Source organism: Tupaia chinensis, unplaced genomic scaffold (genome assembly GCF_000334495.1).
Source record: "Tupaia chinensis unplaced genomic scaffold, TupChi_1.0 Scaffold000309_1, whole genome shotgun sequence".
In the NCBI taxonomy this organism is placed as follows: Eukaryota; Metazoa; Chordata; class Mammalia; order Scandentia; family Tupaiidae; genus Tupaia; species Tupaia belangeri.
The window spans coordinates 1,654,994-1,681,363 of NW_006159800.1; the positions used below are offsets into that span (position 1 = coordinate 1,654,994).

A 26,370-nucleotide genomic window follows, 5' to 3' on the forward strand; every position below is an offset into this window, starting at 1 on the left:
TTTATTTCATGACAACTTTAGTCAAGTCAATCATAGTTTAAAACAAAATAAATAAATCACATGATCTCTTGTTTCTTTTAATTTTTATTCTTTAAGTTGTTTGACCCTTTCCTGATGAAAACACCAGTGACACAACTCTATCAAATGCTTCAAGAGAAAGATTCAAGAGCTTTAAACAACTGCAACTCTTACAACACTCCTCATATTTTAACTTATTTTACTTTTAAAAGTTATTTGAAGCTTTCCAACTTAGGCTGGGAAGAATGGCTCCTGCAAAGAAGGGTGGCAAGAAGAAGAAAGACCATTCTGCCATCAACAAGGTGGTGACCCTGGAATACACCATCAACAGACACAAGCGCATTCTTGCCATGGGCTTCAAGAAATGTGCCCATTGAGCACTCGAAGAAATCCAGAAATTTGCTATGATGGTGATAGGAATTTTAGATGTGCACATTGATACCAGGCTCAACAAACCTGCCTGGGCCCAAGGAATAAGAAACATCCCATATTGTATCCATGTGCAGTTGTCCAGAAAACATAATTAAGATGAAGATTCACCCAACAAACTCTACACTCTGGTGACCTATGTACCTGTTAGAATTTTCAAAAATCTATAGTCAATGTGAACGAGAACTGACTGCTGATTGTTAAAGTTAAAAAAATAGTCATTTGAAGTACAACATGAATGACCACTCAGTGTTTTCTAAACCACAGACAAGAAGTAAGCTTTATGGTTTATGCCTATGTTATTCTGAGCTAGACTATCAGAAAATGGTTAGAATAAGAAATAGGCACAAGGGCTGGCTTTACGGTGCAGTGGGGTGATGTGCTACTCAGGAGAAGCTGGATCCAATAGTTTATATAGTCCACTTGGACCACCTGAAATATGCCAGGAGCCCATGAGAGTGTCCAGAATCTAAAAGGATGGAGAGGACCGAAGAAAGGAATCAGATCACAGTGTGACTAGTCCCTGTGGAGGTGTTCACTCTATCTTGTATGTGTGCACAACATGCTCTATCATGAAAGCAAAACAGAAATAGGAACTGTTCATTGTAATTACAGAATACCATGGTGGTCAGAGCACCCATTCTGAGTTGTGCCTCTAGACTAGAGCAAGTCAGAATAATCTTTCTTAGTGACCATGGATAATTCATGTAAGATCTGCCTTGTATAAGTAAGCCACCATGGGCTTCAAAAATAAATGACTTGCTTAAGATATGTAGAATGGAGAGGATCTGCCTCAGACCTCTTGAGACTCCACTGAACACAATGTCAGTGATGAAACAATCTTGCTGAGAGCATGATAGAGCTGACAGATCTTAAAAGGAGTCCCAAAATATTGGTTTTTGTTTTTGGTTTTGTAACTGAATGTCCTTGAGCTCTCAGGTTGTTGGTTTCATCAATGACATTGGGTTCAGTTTTTTCATTGATGGCAACACTTATGACAAAACCTAATCTCTGACTAGTACTCTACAAAGGAAAAGAGTATTTCTTTTGTCTGTTTATGTGTTTGTTTTATGATTTCTTATTCACATTTAATTGTTACACATCTCTATAGCACACAATATGTTTTTTCTGAGTATATATGCAGCACATGACAATTAAATGAAGGACATTACCATTTCATTTTCATTGCAGAACTTCAGATTCTTATGTCTATTAAATATTCCTTTCCTGAGTCCCTCCCATTGACCCTCTGCTATTCATCTCCCTCTCTACAGGTTCTAGTATCTATACTTCTCTTCTCTACCATTATGTCTTTGGATCTTTCTATTTCTTCACAGAGTGCAGATTTTTGGTATATATTGAACAGGGACATAAATGTTTGTCTTTCATAGTCTGGTTTATTTACTCAGCATTAAATCTTTGTATCAAATGCCAGTGTCTTATTCTTTATGGCTGAGTAATATTCCATAGTGTATATACACCACATTTTTTTCAATTCAGCTATCAGTTTTTAGGTACAGAGGTTGATTCCAATTGTGAATAATGTTATAATAAACATGAATCTGCAAATGTCTTTCTGATTGACTTCCTATCCTTAATGTAAACACCAAAATGTGGGATTATTGGGTTACATAGAAGTTTTATTTGTAGATTTTTGAGAAACCTCCATATTGTTTTCCACAGTGATTGTATCAATTTCCATTCCCACCAGCAGTGTAGGAAAAAAAGTATCTTTACAGCCATACAATTCAATATTTTAGGAGGATAAATCATTGTATATCTCTTATATGAGAAGTATTCCTAAATATTCACAAAGCTAGTAAATTTATGAAAGTTTGATTATTTCATTACTCCATGAATTACTGAGACAGAGAGATAGGCACCCAATAATGTTCCCACACTATGATTCACCCCCATATTCAGTCAGCCCTGGGGCATGGACACATGTATGCCCAACACACTGGGGATATCTCTGGACATGAACCTGGAACCTTCCCAAGTAGGTCAGCCTCATAGACCATTGAGATACTGCTGTACCGCCAACCATCCTCCCAAATAATTTAAATATATAATAGATAACACTTAACATAGGAATACTAAAACTCAAGTATTGTGTGATATGTTTTCTATTCCTCACTTTTAATCTACAAAATCACTATGTGAAGGAGTTATTATTAAAAGATCAAGTAACCATCGCTAAAAGAAGTAATCAGTTAATAACTGGAGAGCTATCAATAACTTCGACATGTCTGGAAGGAAATCTATGAAGGAAATATGCCTTCATAGATGGAGTTTAGTAGATACGTTGGGGCTAGCAGGTGGTGCGGTGTTAAAATTCTGAACTCCCCATGGCTGACTATGGTTTTGTCCCAGACCTGGTGGCTTGCTTTCTCACTTTCCATCTCTCTCTCTCTCTCTCTCTATCTCTCTGGTAAGCACCCATACCCTATAGCAAATCAAAATAATAATAAGTAAAATTAAATAAGTAATTATAAAAAAATAGATATGTATATTCCAGATATTACTTATTCATAGGACATACTAGAGCTTTGTGTTTCTCTGGCTATTAGTCTTCTGTTTAATTTAATACATTAAAAATAGATACTCATTGTTTTTGTTCAATATTCAAAATAAGTCCAATGATTCTCCAAAGAAAGTCAACCATCATCAATTAAGTTATCTGCATTTAATTGCCTTCTATCATATTTAGAGACCCTTCCTTGTTTGTAGAAAGAATAAACAGAAAACTGCTAGTTTTCAAGGAAAATAAAAGTAAAACAGACTGCTTTAAAATGGTGGAATAAATACTATATAAAAGGATGCAGAAGGAGAAAAAAGGAGTGAATCTAAGAAAGTTCTTGGCAAACTTCTTACAGGAGTTAAGGAAGGTTACTCAAGCAAAGACAGTGGAGGAAGTCTATCTGGACAAGAGATTTGCATATGTGAAGAGGCAGATGTTTGAAGAATGTCCCTAATCTAACAGGGCCAGAGCCAAGAAAGTGAGGCAGCCTCAGAAAGAGACACAATATAGGTGAACCACCAAGTATAGCACATGACACTTAAAAAGAGCTCAACAAACATCCTCCCCTGCCCTTAGGATAGTGCATTGATTAAACCCTACACATCCTCCATGCTCACACCCTTATTCAAGTACTTCTTTTGATACTCACCTTTGAAAACTACCCTCCTGAGGCTTCTTTGCCTACCTAAGTCAAATCCTGTGTAGTGACCCAGTCACACCTCTAAGAAGTCTTTTGCATGCAGGTCAGCAGCCCTCTCTCTCTCTTCATAGAGTACACACTGCCTTGAATTCTCTGATTTTTATTTATCTTTTAAAGTTGTATTTATTTATCTCTTCTGTGACAGACAGAGAGGGACAGCACCCCCACAGGGTCTTGATGCTGCAGTCCATCCCTAGTCCCAACCAGCCCGGAATCATGGGCAAGCATGTGCCTAGTGTACACAGGAAGGTATCTTTATCTGAACCAGGAATCTTTTCACATGGTCAGCCTTCAGAGTGCCACGCGTTACCACTGTGCCACAGTGCAGCCCTAAATTACCTGCTTATTAATGGATTCAAGGATGTTAGTTTTTTCTCCTGAAGGAAAGTGGAGCCCTCTCACTTGCAGGGAATGTTTTGGAATTACTGGATCCTGACAACACCCAGGATAGTTATCAGTCAACAAATTCTTTAAGAACTAGCAAATTCCAATGCAATCCAAAACTGCCATAGTCACAAGCTGCTATAGGAAATGGCTTCTTTCCTTCCTTTTCTTTCTCTTATGATATTTTTTTTCCAACTTCTTTTTGAGATATTTATCTAGTCACTCAGCAATTACTAATTATTTAATGCTATGAGAAAAGAGTAATGCTATTTAGACATCTCTGTGAACAGTCAGTTCCTGAAATACTCCTCTTCTGTCTTGGAGATTCCACTTATTCTTAGTTTTCACTCTTCCATTCCTTCTTAGTTATGTCTCAGATCTCTCTCTCTCTCTCTCTTTCCATTCAATGAGAATTTTTATTTCAATTATTCCCCAAATATTATGATATATTATGAAAATATTAAGTGTTAGACTGTTTCTGCCAACTTCCTTTTCTGGTTAGAGTTAAGTTCCACATTAAGACATTGAAAACAAAAAAAGCTGTTGGAAAAAAAAATCTTCTTGAGTCCCTTAAAATGTTTTATATTCCAGGGGCCAGGCAGTGACACAGTGGTAGCCCAATTAAATACCACAGGAAAAGTTCTGGGCTTAAGTCCTGAAACCTTCCTGAACACACTGGGTATGTGTGTGAGGATATGATCTGGGCTGATGGAGATGGGAAGTGGATTGTGGCATGAAGATCCTATTAGAGGAATCTATCTCCCTCTCTCTGCCTTTTGCTGTTTTCTCAGGGAAGGAAAACATGAATAAACTTTTAAAAGAAATGTTTTACTCTCCAGGTTCCACCTTTGGTTTTCGCATGACTGACTTCATCTATTCAACAGGCGTCAGCAGGTACACACTGATTTTTATACTTCCCTGGACCTCATTCCAGCGTTTTCCGCTGCTTCTGCAATGTGGGCACCTTTGCAGGCAAACATAGTGCCCAAACCAAGCCTACGACATCTGCTAACTCTTCTTCCTACATGTCCATCTATTTCAATAGTAGCTAACATCAAACAAAGACTTCATTTGCCAGGCACTATGCTAAATACTTTATAGAGACTATTTTAGTAATTATTATAAAATTTCCATTAAGTTATAGCCATTATTATTAGCCTTGTATCAAAAATGACAAAGTTGAAACACATAGAAGGGCATCTGGTGGTATAGCAGTAACACAGAAGTCATGCAACTAGACTAACATAGAAGTTCTGAGTTAATATTCTGGGACCTTCCTGCCTTGAACACACCAGGTGTGTGTGAGTGTGTGTGTGTGTGTGTGTGTGTGTGTGTGTCTGTGATCCAAGTTAGCTAAGACTTGAAGTGGATGATGGCATGAGGACCATGTTGGATGTCCTCACTATCTCTGTCTCTCTCTCCCTATCTCATGAAAAAAGTGATACATAAATAAACATAACAACAACAACAACAAAGGCACATATAGATAACATAGCTTACATTTCTAATGAGTTGTAGGATCTAGATTAGATCCTAGACTCACACCAAACCAGGTCTTAGTCATTAGATTCTTCGTCCATGAAGTCTTTCAAACTGAAAAGCTAAAAATCATCCTTCTCTTTATTGTGTTTAGTTTGTTTTCAAATCTGCTTGATCCAATTTTAGATATGCCTATCACATCAGGGCTCTTCATCCTCTCTGATTTTGATTCTTATTATTTGTTGCCTGCACAATTGCAAATAGCATCCAGTATGTCTGCCTAGCACCCACATGTTCCTGCTTCAGAACGTGGTCTACAACATCATCACAGTTACACTACCAAAAGGAAACTGATAAACAAAGTAAACAAGAATGAAACAAATATTCAAAAGTCAGTTCCCAACATTAAAATGAAATCAACAAACTGTGGCTGGCTCCTTATTGTCTGTATAGAAACAAGCTCCTTCTAAACTTACCACCTGCCTTCTACTCTACCTGCCTTTCTTGCATCTCCACCTTTCCTCATTACATCTTAGATTCTAAATATGCCAGACGTCTCACTGTCCATGGCCCTCTGTCATTGCTTTTACGTATGTTGGTCACTCTTCTTAGAAGGTCATTTATTCTCACTCTTCTTCTTTCTCATCCTTCAGATCTCTACTCACAGATTGCATCAAAGTAATCTGCTATGCAACAGGCAATAGAGAAAGGGTTAAAGACCCAGACAAGATTCAGACACTATTTGTTCTTATGGAGTTCTCATTTGTGACACACTGAATTATGTCTTTCTGCCTAATTATCTGTCTCACCATTTATATAATATGTCCTATATGTCACTAAAGGCTTGGGTGTGGTTACTATAAATAAATAAGGAATGATTCTTTCCCTGAAAGAACTATTATCTCAGTAAGAGAGTCAATCTAAATAATAAAAATGACACAAAAGACTAATTAATGTTATAGAATAAAGCAGGGTACAGATTTAATAATTCATACTAGTCTTCTTCTTCCTCTTCTGGTTGCAGCTGAGAATAATCTTCTAATGGCAGTCAGAGTTAAGAATAGAGGTGGGTTTTCTTTAGATATTGATATAAAACTCATAAAATAATATTAGGTTATACAGTGACTTGAGCTGAGTTATGAGCAATGTTTTCAAATAAACCCTTATGTTACCTGAATCCCCTATCCTCATCAACCTTTCAATCCTACCACCCAAACGCTATGCAATCAAAGGACCATTTACCTATAGTAAAACTAGAAAAAGTGTCACCCTGTGATGACTGCTGTAAAGTCTGAAAGTCAGACAACTTGATATGCTTCCAATCAATATCTGGCTATTGACTGCCCAATGGGAAAAGCACTATATCAGGCTTGGGAGAGGAAGAAAGTTGACATCTTCTTGCAAAGCTGAAAAATGAACTAAAAGCCATTGTTAGGATTTCAGAGAAACTACACTGTGAAAAGGGATTAGCAAATACTGAGAAACAGTGAGGAGACCCTAAAGAGGGCCCATGTGAATGTCATCAGACATAGATATTGAGAAGATCAAGGACAGTCTTACTCAATAAAAGGCATACAAAGGCTGATAAGTTTGTGCTTGAATCACTTTTTGAGTGTTCAATGTGAGAGTAATCATTAAATGCAAAGTTATCAACACCAGATGTGCTTTTGAAAGGTTTTCTGTTGAGTGGTAAAAGAAAATTCTGTGGAAACAATCTTATTTCTATGGTACATCTTATCTAAAAAGAATAAATTCTTTCCTTAAAAATAAACTTTTTTTGATTTGTAGCTCACCCTGAGAGTCCATGCTCAATGGTAATCTCCATTTCAATATGAAATATTTCCATAGGAAGATATGTCAAATAGTTTATAAATTATAGTAAACAATTCTGGCAGAGAAGGTAAAATGAGATCTCAGAACATAATGCTCAGAGTATAAACTACAATAAGGCTTCAGATAAACAAGTTGGAAATATGAATCAAGAGCCTGAAAACTCCTCATGATCTTTGACATAATACTATCATTTCTAAATTTAGGTCAAGAAAACAATAGAACTTGCGGAGTTAAAATTATTTCATCACAAAGATGCTCACGATAGTATAGGTTACAATGATACTTGGATATAAGAAAGGATCTTTCCCTTTTACACAAAATGAACAAACAAAAATATTAAAGTAGTTGAATAAAAAACAATAAGTCATTCCAATCAGTAGTTCTTAAAGCTATTTGTAGATATGCAATAACACATGGAAATCTTTGGCTATAATGGGAAGTGAGTTCAGATTTTCTCAGGAAAAGTGCTCTATAGGAATTTCATTTGTGCCACAGGGGGAAAATAGAGTTATTCACTTTTCCTTTCTTGAGTCAGACACACACATCTACACTGTCCCTACACTATATATAGCACATACAATCCTACCATCTTGTCTTAGTTCTTGTCAGTATCCCTATTTTCAATAAGCTTTTCTTTTCCTTGTAGCTATTCCAACTGTAGCTGTCTTTCAAATCCAAACTCATTCTACTTCCTTCCATAATGCTTTCATGATTATTCTGCAGCACAAAAACTTTCTCATCTCTTAGTCTTCTAGAATTTCATTTTCAATTACAATATACAATATTCTACTGTGTCTGAAGCAATATGAAGGAAGTCTTGAATGTCTCATTACTAATTTCATATAAAGAAGTTTGAAAGCATCTAACTTATTTAAGAGAAGAAATAAGATGTCTCTTATGAATCTGGCAACTGCAGTCAGATCCCATTGGTTAAATTCCTAATACCACAATTAACTAGCTATGTGACTTTGAGGAAATTATGTGACCTTTCTGGTCCACATGCATCCTGCATGATTTTTAAGCCATTAGGTCCAGGACTTGAACAATGGTCAGCCATTTGAGAGTCCATTGCCTAAACCACCACACCACCTGCTGGTCCCCAACTTCCCTTTTTTTAAAGAGGCCTTTTTGAACAAAGTTGCTTGAAAAGGGACCCAGGTTCTTTATGTGCCTGTCATCAGGTAAGGAGGAAAGAAAATTGAGATGGAATGAAAGTATCTTGACCTTCAAAAGGAACTTGATGTGTAAAAAGACTTTCTGTTCTTTAGCAAGTTCACTGTACTACTCACCTCATTTAGTCTTTTTTTTTTTAAATCTATAAAGGATGAACAGAAAAGAGTTAATTCTATTTGTCCTATGTCAGCTCTATTGGCTTGTATTTACTAGAAAACAACAGTAATGAAAAAGCAAAACTAATCTTCAAGAGCTTCAAAAAACTAAGAGAAATACTCAAGAAATGATCAGCTTCAGGGGTAAGACAGAGACATAGTAGTACAACCAAAACTCTTTGAGGGTGACCCACATAGGAAGTTCCCCAAGAATGTTGGGCCCATAAGCACTCATGATTTAAGTCTGGCTAAGGCTGGGGTAGGTCATAGCATCAATACCCTGTTGAGATTGCTTTCTTTCTCTCTCTCTCTTCTCTCTCTCTTGTCTTGCTCATGAAAGAAAGAAAGAAACTTTAAAAAATATATTATTTTAAATATTAATGGCTTATCAATTCCAAAAACTTGAACTTATTTTTCTTACTATGTACTATTATGCACTATTGCTTCAATAAAACATACTCCTAACACACCCAAAATCTCCCATTTTCACAAGAGGAGGACTGTAGGCTTGTTAGATTTTGCTTTTACCTGGGGTTATTCTAGGTGCTATTTCAACAACTCTCACTTCTGATATGCCCTTATGTGGTACACATACTTGTTGAGGGCATAAAATAACTGACTAATTCACTCAGTTTGCAAAGTGACTCAAAACATTGGTCCTTAACCAACTGGGGGAGGGAGAGATTAGTTAGAGGGAAGACAGATCCTTGAATTGCACAGATATTCAAGTTGTGCTTGCCAAACGTCACAGATACAGAGCCTCTGATTTGTTCTGGCTGGGTGCCCAGAAAAGAAGATAGAGTTTTACAAAGTTACAGCCTATAGTGTAAGCACTGAGCAATTTCACAGAAAGGGGAATGCCAAGGTGTTTAAATGTCTTGCTCATGAAAGAAAGAAAGAAACTTTAAAAAATATATTATTTTAAATATTAATGGCTTATCAATTCCAAAAACTTGAACTTATTTTTCTTACTATGTACTATTATGCACTATTGCTTCAATAAAACATACTCCTAACACACCCAAAATCTCCCATTTTCACAAGAGGAGGACTGTAGGCTTGTTAGATTTTGCTTTTACCTGGGGTTATTCTAGGTGCTATTTCAACAACTCTCACTTCTGATATGCCCTTATGTGGTACACATACTTGTTGAGGGCATAAAATAACTGACTAATTCACTCAGTTTGCAAAGTGACTCAAAACATTGGTCCTTAACCAACTGGGGGAGGGAGAGATTAGTTAGAGGGAAGACAGATCCTTGAATTGCACAGATATTCAAGTTGTGCTTGCCAAACGTCACAGATACAGAGCCTCTGATTTGTTCTGGCTGGGTGCCCAGAAAAGAAGATAGAGTTTTACAAAGTTACAGCCTATAGTGTAAGCACTGAGCAATTTCACAGAAAGGGGAATGCCAAGGTGTTTAAAAAAGAATAATATTTTTAAAGCTTGAGTTTCCTGCTCATCAGTCTTGACAGTGTTCCTTTAAAAATCAGTACCATACCTCCATTGATTTTCAACTTCAAACTTTTTTTTTCAAGCTAGAAATCTTCTATTTTTAGCCAGATGGATGGAGTAAATTAAAGGAGAACAGAATTTGTAGAGATGAACTCCTCAAAAAAAAAAAATTGCTAAATTACTTTTGGAGAAAGTGAACAGAACAAACTTTAAAAGTCATAGGAATGCAGTAATGTGATTTGGCTGAAATCTAGGTTACTCTGACATCAGTCTTCTTGAGGGTTCTCTTGTGTCACTATTAAATTGATGGCTATTCTAGTTGCCTCAAGCTTCTTACAAGAATACTGTATCATAATCTGGGCAATCCTAAGCATGTCCTGTACCATATGCATCTCCTAGCATGTCCTATGAGTATATGTTGTTTTTTTGCTATTTAGAAACAGGAACACACTAAAAATATATGGATTGACGTTTGTTAAAAATCTTAAATTAAAAGCATGTTATTTTAGTCTTAGATAGGTCTACAATCATTCATTTGTTTTCCTTTATAAAATTTATGTAAAAATAGTTCCTAGTTAATAAAACATTTCACTTATTCATATGCAAGTGCTAGGTAAAAAATTTAAATCCAATCTCTCTCATTCTAATTTCCTCTTTACTGTTCAGAATTTTAGGTTAAAAATTTAAATAAAATGCTATATTAAAAGCCAGAGAATAGTTTTGGTTTCCCCCTGCAACTAATGCAGTGACAATAACATCCTTCCATGAAAACGTTGGACTATTTCTTCTCTGATTTGATTAGACTCCTCTTGGACTTCATGGTGAATATTGAATTCCAAGGCATAGAAGAGGCCATGGGAGAGCTAAGAGGACTTCAAAGATGACATTATCATGAGTACTTATCCTCTTTAAGTATGTTTCCAGTCCATTTGTACAATTCCCTTTCTGCATCCTTGAATGTGAGCCCAGAAAGATCAGGGAATTAAGAAACAAAAAGGTGAGATATATCCTCTGGTAACCGTCTCACTGTGGTCCTCAGAATAGTTCTAGGCTTTGGCAAAGCACTTATGTCTGTTTAGATGAGTCTTCTACCCCTCTATGGTCTAAGTGAGCTTCAAATTTCATGTTTTTCATTATATCTCTTAGGATGATGGCCAGCACCTTCAGCTATGTCTTTCCCAATTACATTTACAGTTCGCATCACATCATTTGACATGCAATGCTCTTGATAGCAACATTTCTCTACTTTGGCATATTTTGTCATTGTTGTTCCGTGATTCCAACAAGACTATAAGAATATGGAAATCAGGACTCAAATTCTTCATTTTTTATTCTTCACTCTTTATTGTTGGTATACTCTAGTCTACCTTTCTCTTTGCCTCCTCTTTTACCACTCTTTCAACTTCAGCACCCTTTTGCAAAAGTTCCATGGACAACCATTGGAGATTCAGACTTTCTTAGGAGACTGTTGTTTTATGCTGGGTTTATTTGTTCCTTTGCTTCGGAAAACTCTTTTTGTTGATTTCTTTTTTCTTGCCAGATGCTCACTGCTAAATCCTACTCAGGCCTTCTATTTGAAGCCTCTCACACACCCGGAATTGATTAGCAGCCCTCAGTACTTATTGCCAACATTCAGGTTCGGTTGTCTTCCCCTCTGTGGTAAGCACACATGTCATCCCCTGTTGATGTTGGGTCTGCCCATGTGACTGGTCAATGGAATGTGAGTAGAAATAATGTTAGCCACTTCCAGGTAGAAGCTTTTAAAAGCTTTTAAAAATGCTTGCTGTGCTTCCTTCCTTTTGTTTCTTTTGCCCCACAATGGCAATATTCCAGGTGATGGAACCTCTGTCACCATCCAAGAATGAGGGTGTGGAAGAAAGCCCCCTAACAATGTGCAATGGGCACGTAACATAAGCACAGCATGGGCACCTGCTACTGAGACCACTGAGATGTTCGGTTGCTCATTACGTCAGTGTGACTTAACTCATCAAGGCAAAGAGATTGACTTAATAGCTTCCCTGTTGTGACTACAGTACCTTCTCCTGTCTCTGCTGCAACAATTATCCAACCATGAATAGTATCATTGTCTCATTTCCCATCTGTCTTGCTAGTAGACCATAAACTCCATGAAGCCAGGGCTTGTGTTATTCTACTCTTGTCCAACACACTGTTTGACATATAGTACCCTCTCAAAAATATATGCTGAATGAATGAATAAAAAGTGTGCACCCCATACTGAATGCACTCCAACATTCACAATACTATTACTGGAGTTTTACCCATCCCACTGTGGGCAAATCATGGAACCACTCACAGTTATGGCAGGTGGCACCAGAGTAACTTGTGTCACTGCAGTTACAATAGAAGGTTGTCCAGGACTGGGAGCAACTTCCTCCATGTTCACAGTAGTTTGGCAAACACCTAACAGGAGACAACACAAAGCAAACAAAATGAACTAAATCAATTGAAGAAAAAAAAAAAAAAAGGATTTCTTACATCCAACTGCATGAATTAATGTGGAAATGGACTTTGTTGTACTCCTATACTAAGTCAGTCTTAAATGGTACCAAAATAATACTTGATTTTAACATATGAAGAGGGTCTCCTTGCTCTACTAGATAATAAAAGTCTCAGACCTGATTTAGGCATTTAAGTTAAGAATTCTAAGACTGGGGTGAGTCGATAAGAATTTTTCTTTACCATGAAACAAAATGTACAAAGATTATAATTTTCACATTTTTGGAAGACTAGGAGAAAAGAGAAGATAATTAAGGTCACTGTTCTCATGTTTCTATTTGGCAGATGTCCAAGAATCTATTTTGAATTACATAAAAGCAACATGAAATTTGAAAATATGATACTCATTTATGGGTGAGGCAATTCTATCACTTTTTAAACTGCAGATGCCATCATTAAAATAAGACCTTTAGTACTTATAGTCCAATAATATGTCTATCCTGAAAAATATTTTCACCACTCTCCAAAACATTTATATAATTTAAACAAGTAATCACACTTAGATGGCTGTATCTTAAGAACATGGTTCAAAATATGAAAACTATGTATGCTAATTAGTAGTGGTCAAAATAAGCCTCCAACATTAGCAAATCATTTTATTTTAGAGATATTTTTACTATTATAGGGTGCATGCAGTTACTAGCGAGACAGAAACAGAGAAACAGAAAGTAAGAAATCACTCCCCAGGGGAGACAGCCACACCACGATCCCTTCTTGTCCGTTTTCCTCTCGGGATTTTGGGCATGCACGCATAAACACCCACATGAGTCTTAAACCACCGGGTCCAGGACTCTAACTGCTGTCAACTACATGGGAGTCTAGTGACATAACCATTTCACCATCTGCTGGTCCAAGAAAATTATTTTAAAAACCTGTAGAACATCAACTTAATAGGCTATCATAAAGGTATAAAAAATTGTGTAAACAGAAAATATTTCAAAATAGTAGCTCTAAATTGCATGAAAATTCAAGGTATCAAATGTGGCCACAATGAAATAAAACTATTTGAAAGTTTTAAAAATGGTGGGAAGGAAAAATATTAAGTCTGACTTGGGTTAGTGCGAGTGAAGGCAATGTTCATTTTTTCTGGATAGAAATCATGGACTTTGGAGACGCATATATCTGAGTTCAAATCCCGTTTACTGCAGGGTGCCTTTGGGTAATTCTCTGTACCTCTCACATATACTAAGAGATAACCTGAAAAGCGTTCAATAATGTAGTGAATGAAATTAAGAGCAAAAGCAATAATAACTACTGAAATCATTGAAAACAATCTTTGCATTAAGTCTCAGAGAGGAAAGGAAAGAAATTTCCATTAGTTTAAAAAGGAATAGCACATAGGCAATGAAGTTAGAAAGTGGTGTAATACAATAAATGGGTTCATTGTGGAGCCACTGAGAATGTGAGGCAAGCGAAAGTAAGATGATTTACTCTAACTGTCCTATATAGGTAGGAAACTCTCCAGCAATGATTGTTTCAAAGCCCAGAAACTAATATTCCTGCATACATTCAGACATATTATTAGAAATTTTCTGCTCAGCACAGCAAACATACAATTGTGCTGACAAGGTTTATGATTGGTTATAGCTTGTTGATGACTTCATGAGATCCAACTATGGCTTAAAGAATTGAAAAAGAAAAAAAATGGTCCCAGAACTTTGCGATGGAATAGTCTTACAGAATCTGAACAGAAATAAACACAGTGGTACTATTCCAGCTTCAAATTCTACTCTTCCTCTCAATTCCTACCTACTCTCCTACTCCTGGGGAGAGGAAAGGAAGCAAGCTTGTCACTGGGGAAAGGTGCAGTCTGTCCCTTCTCTAGTCCTGTTCTGTGGGGCAAGTTTCACTGCACAAGCAGCATCAGTGTCTTCATTTACAATATCCAAGTGAACAGCCCTTTCTCTGAGCGTGTCCTGAAGGAGAGCCTTGTGTTCACTGCCTGCCTGAGTCAGTGCCCTTTTTTGCATTTGCACCCTGACATTTTCCTGCTTCAGAATACTGCTCTCCTGTTGTTTATCTTTCACCATAATTTTCCCTTCTGAAGCTGACAAGTATCCCTCTGACCTCTCTATATCCCGTCTGACATCACACACACACACATACATACATGCACACACACATATTCCATGATTAGCAAATAATCATGTTATTGCTGCCCTTCCCTAAAAGAAAGTTTATTTCTTTAAGAATGGAAACTAAGGGGCCAGATGTTGAGGCAGAGGTAAAAGGCAATGTTCTGTGAGGCTTACCCACCTGGGAGGGTTCCCAGTTTACGGCTGGGGATCACCCTGTGGTCTGGGCATCCATGTACCCATCATCCAGGGCTGAGTGACTGCTGGAGTGGATGGCCGTACAAAACTAGTTGGAATGCTCTCTCGCTCTCTCCTTCTGTGTGTGTGTGTGTGTGTGTGTGTCTCCCTTAATCATGGAATAAGTAAATAAAAACAAGAATTGAAAGCTGAAAAAAGCAATGTCAGTAGGTGCTTATCCTAAAGTTATTTCACTTTTGGCCCAAGGGTAGCCTCTTTTTGGTGGCTGAAACTATAAAATAGAACATTTCAGAAGTACTCAGTGGCAGTGTTTTCAGTCTAAGAAACACATTTGTCTGTAGCAAGAGAGAGGGAAGAGAGAGAGAGAGAGAGAGAGAGAGAATGACTGACCTGCAGCCTGAGGCAGAAGGGAGGGCTGAAGAGAGGAAGAGAGTTCTGACAATATTTTTGCAGTTGCTTCCTGTTGTTCTTGAGATTTGGTGGTATACCTGAAGTTCCTGAGGGCTGGCTCTTATAGTCTACCATATAAGACCTTTCCAGGAACCCTCCTCACTCAGGCTAGCTTGAGTAGGGATTCTGTTACTTTCAATTAATAAAATCTTAACTTTCTATAAAGTAGCATCCCATATTAACAAAACAAAACAAATTCTCACATTTAAAAAATAATCTACACATTTAGGCCAGTAGATGGCATGGTTTTTAAGGCTGGATCCCACATAGCCAACTACACCGTTAGAGACCTGGTCAATGTGATTTAACAAACATGCCAGAAGTGAGTGCAAGCATGCCCAAAATCCTGAGAGGAGACTGGACAAGAAGGGATTGTGGTATGACATTTCCTTTGGGGAGTGATTTCTTACCTTTGTGCTCGCTCTCTCTGGGGAGCACACATGTCTGCCTTATAGCAAAACAAAACAAAACAGAACTACAAATTAAATTAGATTTAAAATTCAAAGTTGCTAAATACAAATCCAGTTGAACATATAGGGGCAGGGGGCTTGGGGGGAAAAAACTCTAAGAAATATCTCAGCACTTGGATCAAACCTTAGAATGAGTCTCACACAGAGCTTCTATTGCAATTTTTAATAAACTCAATTTACCAAAAAAAAATGTAGTTTAGAAATTCATTTGTTTATGGTCACTCAAAAAACTAATGATGTATTTCTGGGAAGGAAAAGGAGTCCTTGGGTAAGAAAAATTCTAATATGCCTAAAATGAGAGAAAAAATGAATGACTGCTTCCAGCACTGCCTTTAAGCAGGGTTCATTCTGGGTCAACACACACTGTGATTACAAAAGCTCATCTGTAAAGTAGACACTCAAAATAAAAGATGCATAAGCCAAATTTGCTTATTTAAAAAGGGCAGATTTATGAGCATCATTTCCATATTCTTTGATCAGTTCATTTAAACTGGTATTTTGTTTCTTCTTCTTTGTACTTGGCATAAATTGAGCCTTTAAGGCATGAACCCAGAAAGAGAACAGCATAGAGTTACTGAAGTGAACAGAGCAGACACAATCATAGGTGTAAGGCCTTAATTCGGGGCCCAGCAGCACTAACACAGTGCCCTGTAAGACTGGCGACCATATGGCAGATTGTGGGTTTGGAACCTTGGGTCAGCCTGAAAACACACCAGAAGAGAAAGTGGGGGTGGAGAGCTGGGAAAGGAGATTACAGCCTGCTGAGACCCTGTCTGGGGCACATTTCTCTCTGTTTTACTCCCTCTCTTTTTATCCCCATCCCATCTCATGTGCATATATTCACTCTTTGCCATTAAAAAAAAATCCTGGGAGTTAATTGGCATAATGGCTATGTTGCTGGGCTCCCATGTAGTCGACCGCAGTTCAAGTCCCAGACCCTGTGGCTTAAACTCATGCTGGGCACGTGTGCATGTGTACCCAAGATCCCGAGAGGAGAATGGAGGAGAAGGGATTGTGGTGTGGCCATCCCCCCGGGGGGGTGACTTCTCGCTTTCTGTCTCTCTGTCACTCTCTGTCTTTCTGGTGAACGCACATGCCCTATAGAAAAAAAATCTCTAAAAAAAAAAATAAAAGCCAGGAGTTAATCACTATGAGCACCTGTCTTCTGAAATCTTAATGATGTCGCACAGGTAACTAGACCTAGATGGATTTGGCTTTCACTGATGCATGATGCTTCACAATGAGCGCTTTGAGCAGGAACACAACAGCATTCTTCACATTCTCCAGAGCCCACATAAGCTAACGCAGTGATGTGCCCCAGCAAAGACAGAGAGTGCAGACACATTGCAAGCCCTTTTGGCTCTGCATGAAAGTAGAATATGTACTCTCTTAAGTGAAATGAAAGACAGGACTGAAAGAAAGGAAAGGAATGGTTAGGAATATCATAGATATTAAAGGTATTATTATACTATGAGAATATATAATTTCTTCAAAAATCAAAACCTCTTCTGAAGGAAAAGGGTCATTGTTAAGTGGGACTTGGACCATCCAGGTAATGGACACCACAGAAATATTCCTCCAGAGAGTCCAAGGACCTAATTAGTGATCACAACCCAGCTTCCAGAGGTACATGGTTCAGGCTTCATCATTGTTTTGTAGTATATTTGTTTCTTCATAGACGTATGAAGAAAAAATAGTATATTTCTTTGAAGTCTGATGTACGCCAAAGAGACAGCTAAAGAAGCTGCTGCTGCTGCAGGGGCTAGCAGGTGGAGAAATGATTAAGGCCCTGGACTCCCAAGGTTTGAGCCCCAGAGGTGGCTTATTTATTTAAAAATAAATAAATAAATAGATAGATAGATAAATAAGAAAGCTGCTTTCTGTCTCTCTGTCTCTCTGGCGAACACATGTGTCCTATAGTAAAAATCTCTCTGCCAAAGAAAAAGAAAAAAAAAAAAGCAACTGCAAAGTAGCAAAAGGAAATTATAGGAATGTTGACAAATTGAACCACTAGAGAGACTGAGAATTTCTGAGAATTTAAAACAAAATCTAGCTTCAAATGTCCTGGCAAGTATGCTTTCAGTAGCAAAGCTCTCATATGGTTGGCATTAGGAAGAACAAAAGGAACAAAGGAACCCCACAGTTTCTCTTTTCTTTTTCTTTCTTTCTTTTCTTTTTCTTCTTCTTCTTCTTCTTTTTTCTTTTTTTTTTTTTTTTTTTTTTTTTTTTTTTTTTTTTTTTTTTTTTTTTTTTTTTTTTTTTTTAGCAAAAATCAGAGTAGTTCTTTCTCTGTCCCTTTAGCTTTAACCTGGACTAGGAAGAAATTTCCAGTTGGAATAGATGAGCCTGCGGAAAGTGTTAAGAAAGCAGTGGGATTTAAAAAAGCAGTGAGCTTCAAGATAGTTCAGATAAAAAGCAATCTGTCGGTTTGTTTTTAATTTGGAAAGTTGCACCAAAAAAAAAAATGGGGGGTTTCTTCTTTTTTCAAAAAAATCAGATTACTGAGCAATCATTAAAAGCAAATCTTGTAACTACAAGCCAGCAGTTTCCAAGTTCATTGTTATGTCAAATTCTCAAACGTGCATCTGCCTGTGGGACAGCTCCACTTGGGTAGACGTCTAACAGATGCTTGTGACTTCTGCAGGTCCAAACCTGACTTTCTGATCTCCCCAGTCTGTCCCCTGCCCCATCGGCTCTACCCATATCTGTCTCAACACTGTTGAGAGCAGCACTATCTTACTGATGTTCAGGCTTGAAGGTGCTCTGTTCTCTTACAGTAGGGTATAAGCACATCCTGCTCACTGAGCCTTCAACATCTGTCCTGCATTTTACCACTTCTCACTACCTGCCCTGGGACTGTTATGGTCTGAACCACCAATGTCTCTTATCTGAGCATCTGCAATTATCAGCTCACAGGTCTCCCAGGTTTTTTCCTTCACCCCTTCAGTCAATTCTCCACACAAGATCTATGGGGAACCTTTCAAAGTGTAAGAAGCATCAAACTAAAACCCTCTCTAATGACTCCTTATTTTATGCAGGATAAAAGCAATGTCTTTCGATGGCCTGGTAGTTCTTACTCATCTATACCCTTTCTATGAATTCACCTTTACTCTTCTTCCTGTTCTGCATCTACTCCTTTGTCAGGATTTTTGCACAGTTTCCCCAGAATGACCTTCCTTGTGTGCCCACATGACCAACTTCTCAGCCCCTTCATGGCTCTGCTCAAATGTCACATTAGCAAGGAGGCTTATCACCATCCTGATATTAAAGTTGCAGCCCTTGCTCAGTGAGAACCTCTAATCACCTTTCCCTGACTCTGTTGTTGTTATTACATTTTGTCCTTAGCACTTATTGTCTTCTCACATGTTAGATACAGTGCTTATGGGTTGTTCTGGTTTATCATCTGTCTTACTGCAAGAATATAAGCTCCATAAGTGCATTAGTTATTGTCTGCTTGGTAAACTGAAGTAACCAAGGTAGCCGACAAGGTAGACAAATCATAAATGGCTATTGATTAATTGAATAAATGAATGAACAGACATTTCTAGATGCAGTAGTCAGTTAAAGCTGTGCTCCTTTTTTAAAAAAAAAATTATTTAAGTTTATTTCTTTTAAGAGCAAGAGAAACAGAGAGAGAACCACCTACATTGTCTCAATGTTGCAGTCCACCCCCCCAGTCTTCAGTCAGTCCTGGAACATAGGTAAGCATAAGCTTAAAGTACTCAGGGCAGTATCTGGACATGAACAGAGAGCCTTTCTCTGTGGAATTGCCTTGCAGTGTGTTTGCACATTTACAACCATGCCACTGTCCAGTGTCAATTGTCTTCTTTGAAATAAGCCTTGAAACCACCAGGTGAAGTGATGGTTAGGGTGCTGGAATCCCACATGGCCAATTGTGGTTTGAGTCCTGGACCTGGCAGTTGGCTTTCTCACTCCCCTTCCCAACTCTCTCCCTGGTTACATTTAAATAAATAAGTAAGTAAGTAAGTAAGTAAGTAAATAAATAAATAAATAAATAAATAAATAAATAAAATAAAGCAATTCTTGAAAAATAAATAAGTCTCTTCCAAAGATTAAAAATATAAAAAGCAGTAAGTGTTGGCGGGGATGTGGTGAAAAGGGAACTCTCCTGTACTCTTGGTGGGAATGTAAACTGGTTCAGCCATTGTGGAGAACACTATGAAGGTTCCTCAAAGATCTACAAATAGAACTACCATTTGATCCAGCAATCCCACTTCTGGGTATCTTCCCAAAGGAAAGGAGAATGCTCAGTTGGAAAAGTGCTTGCACATCAATGTTTATTGCAGCATTATTCATGATCACACGACATGGAACCAACCTAAATGTTCACAAACTGATGAATGGATTGAAAGAGTCTATGGAATACTACTCAGCCATAAAAAACAAGACCCTGGCATTTGATAGAAAGTGGTCGGATATGGAGGATCTATTACTGAGTGTAGTAAGCCAAGATATGAAAGAAAGATATTGTATGTATCCATTTAATATATACCAACTATCCGCACTCTGTGGTAGAGATCAAAATATTAGAGGAGATAAAAGCAGTGAAAATAGTTAACAATGATGAGACAGTGTGGAATGGGGCAGGAGAAGAGAAGAGGATAGAGAAAGATAGCAAGAGAACAAATAGAAAGGCATGACATTAGTAGGACCCAGATTTGGTTTATTACCTGTTGATGATGACATGTACAGTATTCTCAACCGGATTGGTCTGAGAAGTATTTCATGTTGGGTAAAGTCTTTTTACAAGCAAAATGATAGTGATTGACTATTTAAAAAAAATAATTGTAATAATAATAATAATAATCGGGAAAAAATGAAAAGCTTTTGGATGATGAAAGGGGGATTTTAATGTCTCTGTATTGACTGATATGCATGATATTCCTTCTGGAAAAAAATGCATTACCTTTTAAAGTTATACGTGATTCAATGTAAAATAAACAAGATTATGATGATAATAAATAAATAAATTTAATAAATAAATACACCTCATCAGTTAACCACAGTCTAGCTCATTTGCTCTCATCTGTCTACCCCTAAGCAGTGCAATAGGAGCTGAGTGGGAAAAGAGAACACAAAAGATCCCCACTTTTCTCATGTTTTAAGTGGTCAGGAAATGGTGACAGAAGGATATTTTGTGCAGCCCAAAACAAGGAGTGTTTCAGAGAGGGGACAGAAACTCAGGTTTCTCTGTGTGGAGAAGAAAGATAGATACCATAATCAAATCCTCTTTGGTGGCTTTTTTGGATGCATGTAAATAGTGCGGTTCCTCATGATTATTGCTGACTGTTGAGCTCTGTTGTGAGGCCTCGACAACTTTGTCATCTAAGTACTCAGAGAGTTATCCCCAAACTGGGTAAGAGCCAAAACACTTCTGCATGATGCAATTTAAAACTCCTTTTGGGAAATATCTAGCATTCCTGATGAAATCTATGTACAATATTTGATAGATTTTAATGAAATTAAAAAGTCTTCAGGGAAATTTAATTCACTCATCTGGTCATTACCTTTAACCAGATTTTCAAAGATGGAATAACCTGACTATTCTAGAAACTTTTAACCAGAGTTTTTCGTGTCTAGGGTTTACAAAATCTCTCTAATAAGAGGCCTTCTTCATCTAGGCTTTCTCAAAAGCTCACCTTGTGTCAAGAAGCTTGACATGAAACTTTGATACATGTTCACAATCACATCTGAGATGTTACTGTAAGAGCACTATTTTTTCCTGTTTCACAGATGAAGAAAGTGAACTATATAAGAGGAAATATTTTGTCCAAGTATAAAGTGACAGAGCAGCAGGGGCGGACCATACCAGTCACCGACACCTGTACTCTCAAGCCCCTCTGTGAATTGTTCCTTTCCCAGATGCCAGAGGTTCATCTCCCTGAAAGTGAGCACTAAGCATACACGTTAAACATCCCTTCTGCCAGAGCTGGAGGTGGGCAGTTTTAAATAGTCCACTGACTTCAGATACTGCTAGCAAACTTGCAACAGTAGTTTAGATTTTTAAAAATGTATTTTTGGTAGGAAAGGGAATCTTAACAATTAGATAAATGGATTAAGTGGGAATAAGTAAAACCATGCTAGAGAATAAAATGTACATTTATTATGCAATTACCATCAGGGTACATATTTCACTCTGTAAATTTTCTATGGTGGGAAAGGAAGGTTTCTATTCTGTTTTCTCTTTACTACTAATGTGTGAAATTATTAAAATACAGTAGCAAGAAGATAGCCTCTGACCCTACCCTGCTCTTGTATTTTCGTTTTTCCAAATGAGATAACAGAGACTTTATGTCTTACTTGAGTTAACATTGCTGATTTGTCATTCTTTTTTAAAAAAAGTTTATTTATTGGGACCAGCAGTTAGTGTAATGGCTGTGTCGCTGGACTCCCATGTAGTTGACCACGGTTCGAGTCCTGAACCCGGTGGTTTAAACTCATGCCGAGCACATGTGCGTGCGTGCCCAAGATCCTGAGAGAAGAATGGAGGAGAAGGGATTGTGACATGGCCATCCCCCCAGGGGTGATTTCTCGCTTTCTGTCTCTCTGTCTCTCTTTGTCTTTCTAGCAAGCGCACGTGCCCTATAGCAAAAATCTCTCACCCCCCCCAAAAAAAAAGAAGTTTTTTTTAATTTATTTTACAAGACTCAGAGACAGACAGACAGATTTAGCACCCCAAACAGGGTCTTGACTCCACGATCTGATCCTTAGACTCAGTTATACTAGATAATGACACACGCATACCCAGCTCAGCATACTCAGAGAACCGGCACCAGAAATTGGTAACCCTCCCATGGTGGTATGTTTCTCAGAGCATCGAGCTCAACCACTGTCATTGGCCCTCTGTTTTCTTTCATATAATATTAATGTAAGATATATTTTAAGCTCTACCTGCTTTCATTAGAAGTTCTTTATATGTTGGGACCAGCAGTTGGCAAAATGGCTATGTCACTTGACTCCCATGTAGTTGACTGCAGTTCGAGTCCTGGATGCAGTGGCTTAAACTCATGCCAGGTGCATATGCATGTGTGCCCAAGATCCCGAGAGGAGAATGGAGGAGAAGGGACTGCAGCATGGCCACTCCCCCTGGGGGGTGATTTCTTGCTTTTTGTCTCTCTGTCTTTTTGGCGAGCGTACCTGCTCTATAGCAAACCCTCCCCCCCCAAAAAAAAGACATTCTTTATATGTTACCTTTGTAAACTAAAACCTTTTAACTTATGCAGAATTTTTCTCTCTGGTGAGTGTATGCACCCACTGGCAATTTTTTTAAAAAGATATTATTAAAAAATGCTTAAGTGTATTTGTGATAAATTTTATTAAGATTAAGACCCAAAATCAGCTAATTGTCAGTCTTGGAAGGAACCTAACATAGGACCTTAAATAGTTTTCCATCAAGTCCAGGAGCCTAATAATAATAACTGAGTTTTTAAAATGTATTTATGTATTTATTTACTATTTTTTTTTAATTGTCAGAGAGTGTGTGCACTTGCCAAAGAGAGAAAAGGAAGGCGGGTGGAAGCAGCCTCTGATGTGGTCTTGTTACTCCACATTCTCTTCTCCACATCTCCATCTTGCTAGGCACTGGGGCATGGACAAACACAAGCCCAGAGTATTTTTAAAGTCTCTAGGGCCAGTATTTCCACAGCTGGTGATGTAGGATTCACCTCCCTTAACCACCATGCTATGGGGTTTGTTTGTATTTTTATTTTTTCATTCAGTCTATTAACACATATCTAATTCTTTCTTCCTATAGAAGTCCCTTGCCAAGAGTGAACTTTTGAATTGGCTTACTATAGATCTTTCCCTTTGTAGCAAGATTATAATAAAACTTTTAAAATACTTAATAGTACCTTCACACCTGTAATTTTAAAAATAATTTGGTCTATTTAAACATGAGTATTGAAAACTGTAATTTAAAATATGTAAGAAAATTGATTTAGATGTTAATCTGAAGTCTTCCTTAGTTGAACAGTTAAAATAGAATTAAATTCACCAAAGGTAAATGTTCATTCTGGATGTTTAAATTTTGTAAGTATTTGTGACATTGTAACAATGTCTTAATCTATAAACAGGAGTAAACATCTTCCAAGATCCCTTAAACCTGATTGCTAAAAACTGCTAGACTCACAAATAGAATAAGCTTTTCTAAATTGAAATAGGGAAAAAAAAAAAAACTTAAAAGAAGCATGATATTGAGTATGTAATAATTGAATAAGAAATTTGTGTTACTTTTGGGACCAGCAGATGGCGAAATGGCTACATCACTAGACTCCCATGTAGATGACTGCGGTTTGAGTCCTGGACCCAGTGGCTTAAACTCACGCCGGATGCGTGTGCGTTTGTGCCCAAGATCCTGGGAGGAGAAGAGATTGCAGTGTGGCCATCCCCCGGGAGGGTAATTTTCGCTTTCTGTCTCTGTCTTTCTGTTTTTCTGGCAAGCACACACGCCCTATAGCAAAATACCTCTCCAAAAACATAAAAAAATAAAAAGAAAGAAAAAAACATAAATTTGTGTTACTTTTTTTAAACTCAAAATAACCCTTGCTGACAGTCTTTTCTGCATACAAAAATTACCTCTGTGGGTACCAAAACACTTCAGCATCTGTGTTGGCTCATGATTCAGATCCTAAATAAGACCTTCATCACTCGCTTGCCTGCATCACTGGGGAGCACCTCCATCTAGAGCTCTTCTGTCCCTCAGGCTCTGCACAATGCCTAGGAGCCTGACCTTGGGAGCGACTTACATTTCTACAGCCTCAGCACTGGGTTCTTCCTCTAGCTGTCTTGCCTCCTTGCAACCTGAGTGGGTTCTCTGGTGAAAAGAACAGATTTTGGGGTTAATCTGTAAAGCGAATTTTTCTCCCAAATTCCCTGAACTTCCCTAAGCATTATTTAGAGACTTTATTTCCTCAAAACAAGAAACCTTTGAATTTTATTTTGTTTCTTAATTTACAAGTCTTATGAAAAAAAATATTACTTCCCTTTATTTGCATTTTTTAAAAATATTGGGAAGTCTATTCTTTTTTCTTTTTCCTTCTTTTCTCTGTTTTCTAGCTATTTCTTCTTGTATTACACACTACTCCTTCCTGGCATTTGTCAGTGTTTCTGTGCAATGCTGTACTCTGTTTACACAATGGGTGAGAGCCAATGACAACAACAGAGTGGCACTTCCTAAACTCAAATTATGTATCTGCTCGAATCTAGAATTCCTCTTCTTTGAGTAACGCCTTATAAAAGCTTCCTGTACAAAGATTTATGTAAACTTATCATTGATAACAGTTTTTAAAAAGGAAATGGAAACATATTACATTATTTGAGGAATGGCTAAATAAATGATTGCGCATCCACAACATAGAGCACTGAAGCAACTAACATGAACGTGTACGTCTCTGTGTTAGAATACTGTGGAATAATGTATATATATATATTATTAAGTACAGAAAGCAACTTGCGGAATAAACTGTGTAGTTTTTGCTCTTATTATAGGTATCAGGGGTCCCAACCATTGCAGAGGTATCAAATTCTCAGAGGAAAACAAACCCCACTATGAACTGCACATGGGAGGGATCTAAGTTGTACAGTCCTTATGAAAATCTAATACCTAATGATCTGAGGTGGAGCTGAGGCAGGGATGCTAGCACTGGGGAGTGGCTGCAAATATTGCATTATAGTGAGTTGTATAATTATTTCCTTATATATTACAATGCAATAATAACAGAAATAAAACACACAGTGAAGGTAATGTATTGAATCATCCCCAAACGATCTCTTTCACTCCTGGTCCATGAAAAAAACTATCTTCCATGAAATCAGTTCCTGGTGCCAAAAACGTTGAGAATCATTGATGGGTATATATAAAAGGTATTCAAAAAGTTCATGGAAAATGTATATTATGAAAAGACAATTCATAGATTTCAGGAAGTTTTTCCACCAAAATAAATTTGTACTACTTAAATTCCATTTTTTTTTTTTTTTGGAGAGGTTTTTTTTTTTGGCTATAGGGTGCGTGTGCTCGCCAGACAGACAGAGACAGAGGGACAGAAAGCCAGAAATCACCCCCCAGGGGTATGGCCACACCGCAATCCCTTTTCCTCCATTCTCCTCTCGGGATCTTGGGCACACACGCACACGCGCCTGGCGTGAGTTTTAAGCCACCGGGTCCAGGATGTGAACCATAGTCGACTACGTGGGAGTCCAGCGACATAGCCATTACGCTAACTGCTGGTCCCCTAATTCCATTTTTTCATAAACATTTAAAAATGCCCTCATAAAAGAATAAGGTCTGGGAGAAAAATGACCAAATTGGCAATCTATTAATAGTGTGGTTAACTGTAGGAATAAAAGTAATATCTCACTAATATATAGAACAAAATATATCATATAAAAGTAATATCATATAAAATTAATATCTCACTAAAATATATCATAAAGATACATCATTTTTTACAATGAGACTATAAATAAATATCTACATATTTTATTTAACATATAA

The 26,370-nt window shown here is 37.6% G+C and overlaps 1 protein-coding gene across 1 annotated transcript in view; it reads right to left on the minus strand.

Annotated features, from left to right (window-relative positions):
- CNTNAP5 (contactin associated protein family member 5) overlaps positions 1-26,370 on the minus strand; it is a 561,684-nt gene that overhangs the window by 394,663 nt on the left and 140,651 nt on the right. Inside the window, exon 8 of the mRNA XM_027772830.1 lies at positions 12,462-12,568. Coding sequence (XP_027628631.1) covers positions 12,462-12,568 — 107 coding nt within the window. The remainder of the gene's footprint in view (positions 1-12,461; positions 12,569-26,370) is intronic.